Source organism: Mustelus asterias, chromosome 26 (assembly GCF_964213995.1).
Source record: "Mustelus asterias chromosome 26, sMusAst1.hap1.1, whole genome shotgun sequence".
Taxonomy (NCBI): domain Eukaryota; kingdom Metazoa; phylum Chordata; class Chondrichthyes; order Carcharhiniformes; family Triakidae; genus Mustelus; species Mustelus asterias.
Window position 1 is genome coordinate 28,618,154 of NC_135826.1, and position 14,480 is coordinate 28,632,633.

The 14,480-nt window shown below is 38.3% G+C and overlaps 2 protein-coding genes across 11 annotated transcripts in view; one reads left to right on the forward strand and one right to left on the reverse strand.

The window, feature by feature from the left end:
* Positions 1-14,480, reverse strand: part of plekhj1 (pleckstrin homology domain containing, family J member 1) — a 423,983-nt gene that overhangs the window by 295,631 nt on the left and 113,872 nt on the right. The window lies entirely within an intron of this gene.
* The window catches only part of dot1l (DOT1-like histone H3K79 methyltransferase), a 92,153-nt gene that overhangs the window by 14,070 nt on the left and 63,603 nt on the right, over positions 1-14,480 (forward strand). For 7 of the 10 annotated variants that reach the window (XM_078198350.1, XM_078198345.1, XM_078198341.1 and 4 more), the window contains exons 2-7: positions 4,535-4,578; positions 7,466-7,540; positions 9,581-9,644; positions 12,704-12,932; positions 13,182-13,276; positions 13,351-13,413. In XM_078198350.1, coding sequence (XP_078054476.1) covers positions 4,535-4,578; positions 7,466-7,540; positions 9,581-9,644; positions 12,704-12,932; positions 13,182-13,276; positions 13,351-13,413 — 570 coding nt within the window. Of the gene's footprint in view, positions 1-4,534; positions 4,579-7,465; positions 7,541-8,930; positions 9,645-12,703; positions 12,933-13,181; positions 13,277-13,350; positions 13,414-14,480 lie in introns of all 10 variants that reach the window. The other 3 variants (XM_078198343.1, XM_078198347.1, XM_078198349.1) reach the window with 1 other exon arrangement.

The window sequence follows — 14,480 nt, forward strand, 5'->3', positions numbered from 1 at the left end:
TCCGACCCATATCTGGCATAAGGTTTAATTTTGCTGTTTTCTATCCATCCCACGCTTAGTCTTCAACAGCTGTCCTGTTCCCACCAACTTGTGTGTGTGCATCCTGTCCTCTAGTTTATTAACTTAATTCCAGTCCTTTGTTATTCCTCAGTTTATTTGTCTCCTAACCCGAATATTGTCAGAAGCTTGTGATATTTTGTCTTTGTAGCTATCCAAATAATTTTAATCATGTGAGGCATGTGAATTACTACAAAATTAATGACTGGAGATGCAGAGCAATATTATTCCTGATGGTTCACCTGTGTTTTCTATACTTCAGCCATTCTTGCCATTTCGTACCATTTTTACCACCTATAACAATGAGTATATTAATTTTTGTAACGATATTTTGCCACAGTGCTTTGTCATAGCTTTCAATGTTTGCTTCATTTCCTCTTATCCATTTTCGCAATCTATTTGAGGGACTCAATTTAATCTTAATCTGGAACTAAGTTTGGAGACCTGCAATTGTACTGAGGGATATTTATTGGCTTCTATTGGACCCAACACACAAACTCATTACGCAGCTACATCAAATATGTAACAACGCTTGCTGGATTTGTGCCTAAGGAATGATTAGGTTTTTGGTATCATGGAACTATACTCCAAGATTAGAATATTCTTTTTGATGGAGCAGTAATCGAAAAATTCCAAGAGCAGGCAAACATGATCACCCATTGTAATAGTTGGAAAAAGTGCAATAGTCTTGATGTTACAATATGCAATCTGGTTCAAAGATTTGTTGTGCAGTTTGTGGTCATAGCTAGTTTCTTCCCCTCGAGGTATTTGGATCATTTTTTTGAGTCTTCATGTTGCTTTCTATTCTTTTGGGCATTTCAGGAATTTTGTCAAATGTCTATTTTGATGAAGTTGCATCATTGTACAAAATGTCTGCTACATGTTTCAGTTGTATTTTAAGCAATTTTGGGTCTTTGAAGGTGAAGGAGAGCTAAGTAGAGTCAATGACATTGTCTAAATCATCTGAATCCAGCTATTGCGCTCACCAAACTATTTAATGTGGTAGTGAAAGTTAGACTAGGCTTTATAAGCTGACCTAATTCTTCCATTAAAATACTTGTAAATACCATTGAAATGAGTTGGATTATATTATGAATGCTTCAAACGTTTTTGAGATCTTCCTTAGTTATGAAATATCGGATTCTGGCACCATAACATGTGATTGGAGCTGTAAAATGTGTGATTGCCAGCAGAATTTCCAATTTCCTGAAATTTAGCAAAGTTGGACTGAGTGAGCAACTTGGAATTTCCATCAATGTATAATTAAGAACCTTAAGTTTCTGTGCACTTGTCAAATTCATATGTCCATACTTAGAATGGCAACTGCCTCTAAAATGTTCTAAGTCAGTACATGCTCCCCAGAAGAAAATGTCATAAAGTTCATACAGCCATGAATTTCTAATGTATCAATTGGTGTCAGATTATGTTTAAACCAAGCACTGAATGTTACTTCATGGGAACTGAATTGTGTTGATGTACCTTCTACTCGCCACAGTGCTTCACCTTGAAGATTACACTTGGTCTTGATTCTCCATGTGCCACACCAGGGGACATGTTAGTCAATTTCTGCCCAATTTCAATTATTGAATGTCTGCAGCCATTTAAACAATTCAGGCCCCCAATCACTGTAAACAATCTGGAATAAATGCATTGAATAATTGCCATTGTTCAGAAGCTGTGCATTTGGACTGAAGGGAGTTACTGTTCCTCCCTTATAATACTGTTAAAGACTTAAAATTGAATGAATGAACTTTGAGGCTGTAACCCTCCTTAATGATTGACGTGTTGTTTTGTAGAGTTTAAACTTTGTATTCCTTAAGCCGCTAATTCATGGATTCATCTGGCTAGAAGGTGTATCAGTCCAAACGGTAGTTCTTAATTATGTCTGTAAACCACTGGGAGGCGCAATCTTTCAGATGGTACATTAACCTGAGGGCTTCAAAGGCTGTAATAAGTGGGGTACCTCAAAGATCAGTACTTGGGCCATAGCTATTTATACCTTGTATTGCTGACTTTGAAGTATCTAACATAAGTTTGTTAATTATATGGGACGCACTGCCTGCTGAGAAATATAGACAGGTTAGCTGAGTGGTCAAAAAGGTAGCAGATGATATACAATGTGGTGAAGTTAACCATTTTAGGAAAATAAAAAATATTTTTTGAATGGTGAGTGGAAAATATTTGTATTAATGGTTTGAAGTTAATGTGCAAAAACATTATTGGCAAAATTGGAGACCTTGTGTTCCAAGGGATTGCAGTGGAAGAGCAAAGAAGCCATACCATGATTATACAGGGCATTGATGAGGGCAGTTTTTTGGTCTCCTTACCTAAGGAAAGATATACCTAGAAATCATAGAAACCCGACAGTGGAGAAGGAGGCCATTCGGCCCGTTGAGTCTGCACCGACAACAATCCCCCCCCAGGCCCTATCCCCACTAATCCCGCTAACCTACGCATCCCTTTAGCTTGGCCAGTCAACCCAAGCCGCACATCTTTGGAGTGTCGGAGGAAGCCAGAGCACCCGGAAGAAACCCATGCAGACATGGGGAGAATGTGCAAACTCCACACACTGACCCAAGCTGGGAATCAAATCCAGGTCCCTGGAGCTATGAAGCAGCAGTGCTTACCATTGTGCTACCATGCCGCTCCTGAGAGAGAGTTCAATGAGGGTTCATTGGGCAGGTCCCTGGAATGAGGGGATTTTTCTATGAGGAGAGATTAGGTTGATATTGCTTAGAATTTAGATGAATGAGAAGTGAACTAATCAGAACAGAATTGCTTAAGTGGATTGGCAGGGTAGATGCTGAGAAAATGTTTCCCTGGCTTGGGAATCTAGAACACAAGAGTCACTTTCAGAATAAGAGGGAGGCCATTTAAGACACACTCAATGGGTTATGAATCCTAGGAATTTTCTATCCTAAAGGGTTGTGGATGCACTGCCATTGACCAGGATAAATTTTCAGTCACCAGGAATTGAGGGATATGGGGGTGGGTGGAAAAATAGAGTTGAGGGAGAAGATTCTCCATGATATTGAGTGGTGGTGCAAGCTCAAAAGGTTATATGGTCTGCCTTTGTTTCTTATATTCCTACGGATTTCAAAGTCAACAATTGGAGGCTATTCCTAAATATTTTATTAATGGATGGATGTGGACCTATAATGGATAATAGAGAAATAGCAGACCTATTAATTGAGTACTTTGTGCTGATTTTCACAGTGGTGAAAGAGGAAAGGATACCACTGGAATAAGCAAATTTTAAAATTAGGTTAATAAGTCTAGGACTTCTGTGGCGTGTAACTCATCACCTGACACCCCAAAGCCTGGCCACAATCTACAAGTCACAAATGTGATGGAACACTTTCCACTTGTCTGGTTTAATATAGCTCCAGAAATACTCAAGCTCGACACCATCCAGAACAAGGCAGCCTGCTTAATTGGCACTCCATCCACTAACATTCACTCCCTCCACCACAAATGCACAGTAGAAGCCGTGTGTCCCATCTACAGGGTGCCATGCAGAAACTCACCAAGGCTCTGATGGCACCTTCCAAACCCACAGTCACTCCAATCTTGAAGGACACGAGCAACAGATATATGGGAACACCACTCCCCATCCTTGAAAACATATTGCTGTTCCTTCACTTGCTGGGTCAAAATCCTGGAACACACTCCCTAACAGCATTATGATTGTCCCTTCACCAGATGGACTGCGATGGTTCAAGAAAGCAGCTCATCATCACCTTCTCAGAGGCAATGAAGGCTGGGCAATAAATGCTGGTCATGATGTGGAGATAAATGCTGGCCCAGCCAGTGAAGCCCACATCCCTTGAATGGCGGCAGCACAGTGGTTAGCACTGTTGCCTGAAGTGCCATGGACCTGGTTCAGTTCCAGCCTTGGGCACTGTCTGTGTGGAGTTTTTGCCCATTGTCCCCGTATCCGCGTGGCTTTCCTCCCACAGTCCAAAGATGTGCAGGTTGGTGGATTGGTCACGGTAAATACGCGAGGTTACAGAGATAGGGCAGAGGGGAGGACCTGGGATGCTCCTTTGGAGAGTCAGTGCAGACTTGATAGACTGGTCTCTCTGCAATGTAGGGGTTCTATGGACTTAATTAAAAACATGGAGCTGAATTACAAGTTGGCAATGAAATCATCTAATTGAATTCTGGCACAGGCTTGAGAAGTTGAATAGCCGCCTCCTGTTCCTATGTTTCCATTAGTCGTCAATATCTAACTGGTTTAATAGTGTAATTTGTACAAACAATTGGTAGGTGCTTGGAGTTTTTGAGGCAGATTTAGACTTGGCTACCTTGAGTTAAAACCGCTCAGTGATGTGTATACCTGTCATTCAGTCCATATCCAATTCACCATGTGAGCATCTGTTTCTATTAAATAGATGTATATAAAGTGCCATTTACTCTCTGGAGGACTTTAATTTGCTACACTGTTTTGAAGATGCTACACTTTTTGTTTTTTCAGGACAAACACCATGATGCTGCTCATGAAATTATTGAAACCATCCGGTAAGAACAGAAGTTCAGTTCTATTAATTTCTTTCGTAGTCAGAATAACAATGTTCAAAGTCAGCTGCTCAGATTCACCTATACCTTGTAAATGCGGTTGTATTTAAATGTGTAACTAATATATCCAATCGTATCGGACACTGATATGGGGGACTCATTCTATTTCTGAGCTCCAGTATTCCAGTTGATCAAACCTTAAAATCTAAATGATTATATTTGCCGCGTTTTTATACCTTTCTCAGATACTTGCTCCATGACAGTTGGCATGTAGCTATGTTGCATGAATATGCCAAAAGTTTAAAATAGTTCTACATAAGTAATTAAAAAGAAACCAATACCATGTCAACAACGCTGTTAATAAGCAGAGTTCCTCGAGCTCCTTTTTTGTGTTGAGCTAATGAGATTGGCATAACTCCTTATTTTTCTTATCTTAACATACATTTCTTTCCTGTTGCACATAATTGCTGTTCAACCACATAAATTTATTGCCCTGGCTCTGCACCCCACATTCCGACCAAGGTCCTCTTGACCGACAACTTCAACTTAGAAGATAACATTTTCACAAATGTTTTCTTCTGGGCTAATTCGTGTCTTTTCAGTCACCGATCCTTGCCTATGGTTGCCATAAACTGAAGAATCAATACGTACTGCAAATCTTCAATAAACCTCTTCCTTTAGGGCACATTCTCTATCAGGTGACTACTTCACACAGACATATTAAAACTGTTGTTTAAGGGTCAGTTCTCGGTTCAGTGGTCACTGTTTTACAACTGCTGTACAATGGTAGCTTCAATTAGTTAAGACGTAACTACATAAAGATCGTACCTTAAAGGTAATTACGCTAATTCAGTTTGAGAATGCTAGTCTGATTAACACTTCCCTTAAATAATCCCTTTGATAACTTGTACTGCCTTAATTTAATGTGTCCATCCAGTAGACGAATCTATTGAGGTGGGCCAGAGTTAGTGGGCTGTGGTTTTCCTTTCAAGATTTGCTCCTACATTATTGCAGTGGCTATACTTTTGAGGTCCTGCAGTTAGAAAAGGTGCTTTATAAATGCAAGTTATTTGTTTACTTCCATTTGGATTGTTCCTATTATGACGAAGCCATATCTAAACTTTTGATTTATAACTACCTTCTCCTGAAGAGTTACAGACATTGAGAGCTCTGGTTGCAGAATGCTTGCTTGCATGCTGTCTTTGATGTAGGCACTTGGTCCTCATGGCCATTTCTTAAGATCCACACAGATGAGGAAACATTCGGTCCACTTGAATTCATCGTGAAAGGACCTACATGATTTTTGTTTCAAAATGTTTTCACTTTATCCACTTCACCTGCAAGTCCATTCTAGGTATTGATTTGTAGTAGGAACTACTACTTATCAGTCTTAAAGAAACCATTCACTCATTTGACCTGTCTCTATGTCCTAATCTCTCAGACTAATTTATAGTAGTATTCCAGATTTAGTACTTCCCCCTAGTTTTCTACCTTGTAGTCTTCTACAATTTCACCTCCTGAAACACGCCTTCTTTCCAGGCATCTGAACCAAGACTCCAATTTAATAGTGAAATATTCAAATTGTCTTGAGAGCATTTTTGCAGATAGTTCATCCAGAATGTTAATTGAGATGAGCATTTAAGTGCTATCATAGCTTGAGATGCTGGGTTGCTATTAGCTATAAGATTTGAATCCAGAGGTTGAACACTAATCGAGCCTAATTCGTGAATTGGAGTACTGCAATATCAAAGGATGTTTTCTTTAAGACAAGATTTTGAGCTTCAATCTCTAGGTGGATAAATGATCCAAGCACTGTTTTTTAAAAAAGTAAGATGTTCTCTGTGTCCTGGCCTGCAATCCTTCCTTTAACCAGCTCCACCAAAATCAGATTTAACTGGGCATTTAATTTCATCTGCAGATTGTAGGTTACAACATAGAACAGTACAGCACAGAACAGGCCCTTCGGCCCACGATGTTGTGCCGAGCTTTATCTGAAACCAAGATCAAGCTATCCCACTCCCTATCATCCTGGTGTGCTCCATGTGCCTATCCAATAACCGCTTAAATGTTCCTAAAGTGTCTGACTCCACTATCACTGCAGGCAGTCCATTCCACACCCCAACCACTCTCTGCGTAAAGAACCGACCTCTGATATCCTTCCTGTATCTCCCACCACGAACCCTATAGTTATGCCCCCTTGTAATAGCTCCATCCACCCGAGGAAATAGTCTTTGAACGTTCACTCTATCTATCCCCTTCAGCATTTTATAAACCTCTATTAAGTCTCCCCTCAGCCTCCTCCGCTCCAGAGAGAACAGCCCTAGCTCCCTCAACCTTTCCTCATAAGACCTACCCTCCAAACCAGGCAGCATCCTGGTAAATCTCCTCTGTACTCTTTCCAGCGCTTCCACATCCTTCTTATAGTGAGGTGACCAGAACTGGTCACAGGTTGGAATGCTGTCTTTGCCTAAGTTATGACCAGCGCACTTAAATAAGAATAATTGGATCGGAAGTGCTTTGATGCATGCTAGTGATGTGATGAGGCGCTATATAAAAGCAATTGAATGTTTGTCTTTTCCTGTCTTTCACTTCGTGTAACATCTGATTTGAATGCTTTTTAGCAGGGTGTGTTTGCAGTATCCATCTGAGAAAATATTAGTTGTTGGATACAGTATGAATTGAGCATTCAATGCTCGATAATCTACAATGATGCTTTGAGATTTTACAGATTATGTATGATTTTGCTTTGCATTTTATCTTGGCTGTTTGCGAAGGAATTCATTTTCTTGGTTTAAGGAAGATATTGGCACTGGTGAGATGCACTTTATGAAAATGTAGGAATGATGGATTTTCATTAAAATTGAGTGACTACATTTTGAATTTATTTCAGATGGGTTTGTGAGGAGGTCCCTGATCTTAAACTTGCAATGGAAAACTATGTGCTAGTGGACTATGATACCAAATGGTAAGATACATGATGTTTCTTAATAATTGTGTTGAGTTTCACAAACACAAAAAGCACTTTCATTTGGAAATCATGCTTGCATTGAAAGAATAAACAGTGATTCTTATTTCAGGAGCACTGGGAAGATTAGAGAAATGAAGAAAGCCCTTGAACAAATTAAATACCTATGTCGTAAGGCATTCAAAAAGTTTGATTTACTAAATGTGAGGGAGGACTATTTAAAGCCATAAATTGAGGGAACATAGAGAGTTGAAGGTTTGAGCTTATTGCATCCTTGTTGAACTGTACTGCTTGATGAAAATTGAGCAAGTTCTCTAATTTGAAACATCCAAGCTGACAACTAAAATTGGTGTTGAGGCTATATTTCATTATTGTGCAGTGACATTTTTTTTGAGGTGGCATTTCAGCTGTGTTAGGTATTTGTATCGAGTGAAGGCAATTGCGTAGAAGCAGATGAAGAGAATGTAAACTATTATACTAAAATATACCTTTGGTTTATAAGACTGTGGGTCCACATTGGATGTATTGGGTGGGGGAAGAAACATCAATGTTATTAGGAATGTACAAATGAGCCATCTAATTAGAATCCAGGTTTGATTCTATGCTAGATGTGAAATGAATTTTGTAATGTTCTAATAGTTTACTTTGTCTGCATTTAGGTGAGGGCATGGTTATATACTGTGGCATCTTTGAATCATTGAAGCTCCATGTAATCATTTGTAAATGTCAAGGGACTCTTAACAAGAAAAAGTGGGGTGATGTGGAATAATTTTGAAGTGCTGAATAACATTAAACTGTAACTTGTGCAAGTCTTTTTTTAAAATTGAGGATGGGAACAGTGTGTTCAGGAGCTTGGAGAATGTACACCTACACATTTATGGATGTTCCAACAATACACTTCCGTAATCGTGAATGGTGTATGTATAACTAACCTACCACTGAGCAGGCTATATATAAACACTGGTGACATTTTAGACACCATCAAAGCTGAAAAGATTAGGTTATCTTATCAAACTGATTATTTAAAAAAAATCATTTGTGCAATGTAGTCATCACTGGCAAGGTTGGTAATTATTAGCCATCCCTAAATGCTTCTGAAGATGATGAGCAACTGTTTGATCCACTGATAGCCATTTAATACAATTGAGAGGCTTGGGAGATAGTTTGCCTTTAACTATGTAGAGTAGAATCACATGTAGGACAGACTGGGTAAAGGGCAATAGATTTTCTTCATGAAAGGGCGTTAATGAATTAGTGGACCAATTTCCTCTTTGCACAAAACTGCTCACCTGTCGTCTTCCTAGGTTTGTCCATGTATTTGCATCTTTAATTTTCACCCTAATCATGTTGAGTTTGGAATCTAATTGCTAATCATTCCATGGGTCTGTAGACAGTGTTCTGATGGTGACGTGGACTGCAGTGTTTCAAGAAGGCAGTGCATCACTATCTTCTTGACGGCAATTGGAAATGGGCAATATATGCCATCAATGCCCATGTCCCTTGAATGCATTCAAAAAAAGACTTCAAAAGTACTTAATGGACTGAAATGCTCTGGTGAATCCTGAGATGTCGAGATAAGTTTGTTCTTTATATCTTGAATGAGATGCTCAATTATCTGCAAAAATGGGTGATATGTGAATTTGTGACTTGGAGCTTTTGGTTTTAGTATCCAGTACTTAATTTTTAAGCAATCCAATATTGTTGGGAATGTGTCAATAGCTCAACATTCTATTTTGCCTTCAGCTTGATAAATTTTTTAACTTGTAAATAAATATTTGTTTATGGAAAGACCTTGAATTAGAAAATGCAGTTCCATATACATTCCATGTACATATAAATTTAGTCAACTGTAAATATTTTCTGCACCTAGCGTGTTTTTGTATTAGCAATACTATGGGGATCTCCACTTTGACAGCATTGGCATATAGCATTTTCATTTGCTACTTGTGAATACTAGGTATAACCTAGAATTAATTTAAGAAATTTCTTAAGTTTTTATTTTTAATTGCTTTTCTTATTTGGTAATGTGATCTCTTATAGCTTTGAGAGTATGCAGAAGCTATGTGAGAAGTACAACCGGGCAATGGATAGCATTCAGCAATTGGTATGTATTGTAATGTTGATTACATAATGTTTTTCAATTAGGTGTTAGAAAAATGTTTTAAAGGTACTAATTGTCCTCATTCTACTTTACAGTTTTCACATGTATTCTCATGCTGTCTCTGCCTTTGTCCCTTTTTTAAACTTCTTTTCTCTTCAGTATACATCTCCACATTTATTGTATGATGTTTATTTCACTCCACTAAGGCCGGGATCCAGTTTTTGAATGTGATGTTTTGCCTTGAGCTTTGGACTTGGCCTGTGATATCCCTTGGGCCAGGTGCCTTTCTTTTCTGGTCTTGCATTGATTATGCAACTGTGGACAAATGTACCCTTTTTATTAATGGTTTGATTAGGAAATGGGGAGAAGGAAACAGGTCTAATAGATGGCTAAGGATGTACCTATGTTGAGTATGGGAAAGAAAACAAAAGATCTGATTGGGTATATGTTTGGCAGGCTGAAAATCTTCTGCTGTTCCAAAATAGAGGCATCTTTGTGTGGGAGGAAGGAAGACTTCAGTAGCTTGCTTTATTGTGTTGATACTGTGCCTTTAAGAAATGTATTTATATTTTGTTTCTTGTAAGGGGTATGCTTCAAATTCAGTTCTGCTTTATAAGATGCCGATTTGTTTGGGCAACAGGCAGGTCAAATGATGAGAATGCAGGATAATGACTGACTGTAGTTAATGGTGTGTTTGTCTAAACAGAGTTAATGCATTTGTGTTTACTTAAGTTTCCTTGGTGGGGTTTCAGAGTAGGGTTTCAACTATGTTCATTGATAGAGTCATGTGCTAATGGGAGGAGCTAAGCTTGCAGGGAAGATACACAGATTCTCTTTAAAGCAGTGACTGCCTGTTTCTGAAGCATGATGGCTCTCGTTCTCGCTGTAGGCTGCTGTTTGGTGCTCGCTTGCTAAGAATTGTATCTTCTCAATTGTTCAAATGATAAATGTTGAAGTCATTCATTTGTTATAGTTAAATAGTTAAGTAAGGTTTCTTTTGATAAAAGCTCCCTGGTTTGTCAATAGAATCACACATGGAGTGAAATACCTTATCCTCACACTAATGCTGAAATAGGAAAAAACTGTCGGGGGTATAGTCTGGCTTCTGATCAGTACCCTAACATTAACAAGCCAAATTATGAAACGATCTATGATTCAGTATGTTTTTGCATTAGCTGTCTTTGCCGCACAGATAGCAACAGATTCTTCATAGTGAAGGTCAAATTTTGCCTGAGCTAGCTGGTGGTGGAGGTGAGAAGATAGGATGTTCATTTCTGATTGAGTATTAGCATTGTATGACTTATTTCCTTACTTCGAATGCTTTCAACAAGTGGCTTACCTTTTTCATTTGGGAATGAAAGGGAGGGGTGGGATCCTAAAGAGTTGATTGCAATTTGTGGTGTTGTTAATGTGTCATTGAAATCCATTAAAACATGTTAGAAAGTAACTTGGTTTCTGGCCACTGATAAAGAAATAAAGTTGGTCATTAATGTCATTGCTTCCATTATAATGAGTACAAAACAGTGCTGCTCAATAAGTTTTCCCTTTGAAGCTAAAATTTTATGAGTTCTTCTGACTGGTAATTCTCCTGTGCATGTTCATTATGCTTTCCAGAGAAAGAGAAACAATTATTAATGCAAAATTTGCATGTTTTAAATTTGAGAATAAATTCTTGGTTGTTGGCAGGATTATTTGAATTCTTCTGTAGTATTTTTTATTTTGGCATCCCACATCAGACCAATAAACCGTTTAAATGCCAATGAAGTGAGTGTTTTAATTGGATTTTGGTATCTTTTTGACAGGCAAGGTATTCAGTTTTCCCCAAGTTGTTTATAAATAAAATAACCTCTATTTTGCAATTGTAATGACGGTGAAGCTGTTAGTTGTTGTTACTGTGTGCAACTGACAACTTATGGCGATGACGTATGCAGAAATTCAGAAGCTGCTGTCACTGATTCTCTACTCTTCTGCTTGATGGGGATGTTCAAGTCCCTGGAGATGGAAATCAATTTGAAATCACTGATTTTAGTCAACTTTGACATGTAATGCAGTTTGTCTCATTGTAAAACCCTTGTTGCGTTGTCAGTGGACTTTTAATACTGTACCAAGTTCATCATTTTTTTTCAAGCAAACTCTCATGCTCTGAAAATTAATGTCATGTTTGTGGAGTGGCAAATTTCTTCTAGCTTATTAAAAGATTCCATAGATTTAAAAAAAAAAAGTTGTGGTTTTATTTTCAGCTTTTACCTCCATCTTTTGTATGTCCCAAACCTCATTTCACTTTCCGTAAAGTTATAAAAAGTGAATGATGAATCCTGATTGTTCCATCTGGGTTTGCTGTCTGCGAAATTTCCATATGATTGACTGCATAGGCTGCTGGGTTGTGTCATCCTTTGCTGGGCACCAGAGATTCTCTATAACGAGCGCCAGAATTCAATTGACATTGCGCAAACTGAAATACACGTCGCAAAGTTCACTACATATTTTTGTGGGCCGCTTTCTTTGTCAGCGGACTGCAAAATCCAGGCAATGTAGTTATCACTATTTGAGAGTGATGTTAGGAACAGTGTCCCTAATTGAAAAATGTCTCCAATTTAATGCAGTGGAAAGGAACGACACAGCCTATGAAACTGAACTTGTTTGGATATTGTCCATAATTTTCATGATGCATATGTCATATGGTTTTTCTGGATATTTCACAGCTCCATGTAGAATCAAAACCAAATTTTTCTCCCAACTTTTAATGACATTCTGCTTCGTTTTCCCAATTCTAACCAGCTCGAGAAATATATCCTCTGAAGAATAGAGTAAATTAGGAATGAAATCTCATGAGCAATCATTGTTAATTACCAAAATATGTTGGCCACTGCAATCGTGGATGGGTGGGATTAGGTGAAGTGTCAATTTCTGACATTCTTAACTTGCATGGTTTTTTTGTTAAGTTAGTTATGATTTCCCTGCATTATGCTACCACTTAAGTGGTGGTTTTGTTAGTGAACTAAATTGCCGAGCGGATGCTGTTGGACTTTGCCTAATTGAAAAATGTCTCCAATTTAATGCAGTGGAAAGGAACGACACAGCCTATGAAACTGAACACTCGGCCTTGCAATGGCCTGCTACGACATATTCTGCAACAGGTCTACAACCACTCAGTAACTGATCCAGAGAAACTGAACAACTATGAACCCTTTTCCCCTGAAGTTTATGGAGAAACGTCCTTCGATTTAGTCGCTCAAATGATTGATGAAATCAAGATGACTGAAGATGATACATTTGTTGATTTAGGAAGTGGTAAGAAACTCCACTTTTTAGCAAATTTTACTGAACTATTGATTGAAAAATACTTATGAAAACAAGGCTAACCTTATAATTTGAATGTCAGGTGACATTTAGCCAGTATAACAGTTGTGTTTTTGTAATATTTTTATAAGGCAATAGAGTAATTTATTTGAAACTAGCGTATTCTGGGTTATATTGTGGTAGTGCAAATTGTTTGTATTGGGTGCCAGTTGTATTGAAAACTTTCTTCCCTTTCCCAAGGAGTGGGTCAAGTCGTGTTGCAAGTAGCTGCAGCGACACAGTGCAAGCATTACTATGGTGTAGAAAAAGCAGAGATTCCAGCCAAATATGCAGAAGTAAGTGCCAAATATTGTGAAAAATTCCCAATTAAGAAAAAAAACACAGTATAATTGTTTTTTGACCTATGCAGACAATGGACACAGAGTTCAGAAAATGGATGCGATGGTATGGGAAGAAATATGGAGAGTACACAGTAAGTTTTATGCAAAGCTTCGGACGCCACATTTCAAAACAATCTTTTCATAGAATTAAATGATTAAAAATGTTTTCTCATTTTTAAATTCTTGTGCATTTTCTATCTCTCAAACATGTTGCATAGTTGTCGCTGTCAAATTTATCCCATGGTAAATGCATTACATTTGTAGGCTCCAGTCTAGTTATCATCTGCTCTCTCATCCCATTTCACCTGATGTCTACATTTGGCTTTGATTCCTCATTTACAGCAACATGGCTGTGAGATATCTCTTTTTCTTTGTCGCTCAGACTTCCTTGTGCTCTGCCAAGTATTGTCTGTTTCATGATCCTTGTCTGTGTGTTTTTGTTTATCTGCTCTCATTTTTTCTCTTTTTAAAATCTTTTTGGTCAGCTGTTGTGCAGAGAAGGGAACTGTGTGGGACGAGATTGCATTTCCAGGTGGCATATGTGTGGAAAATAAGGTCTTGGTTGCTCTCATCCTAACTTGGCCTCTGTCTGTCTTGACCTTCCTTGTCATTCTTCATTATTCCTTTCCTTCTGCTTCTATATGTACTATTTTGCTTGACCTCCATCGCTTCCTCTTTTGTTGCTACCCAATTTCTCCTTTCCTTGTGCCCTTCCACTATCCCCTTTTCTCTATTTTCCTCTATCTAACTGCTGTAATTATCCATTTTAAGGCTTCCGAACCTCCTCCCCATAAGCTATGTTATATTCTGTACTCTTTCTTACTGTTGTGGGGTAAATCGAGATGACCTGTCTTAACTTTAGACAATACAAAACTCACGAGGCAGATATCTTTGTATTAAGACGTAACATTTATTTAAAGAAAACAAGCAGCTGCAAGGAGGTCACCAAAAGGGTTAAGTAGCTCTGAGCGCGACAGAATCTCTCCGATGAATCTGATGCATACAATCAAAAACAGATCAAAGTTTTTCTTATCAATCATTCCCACCTTACATAAGCTCAAAATCAATTACCTTTAGTATATACACGCTAACTCCCATCTTGGCTAAAGTCACTTCCCTGTTGCCAGGTTATACCTGATGCTCACTATAGAGGTCAAAG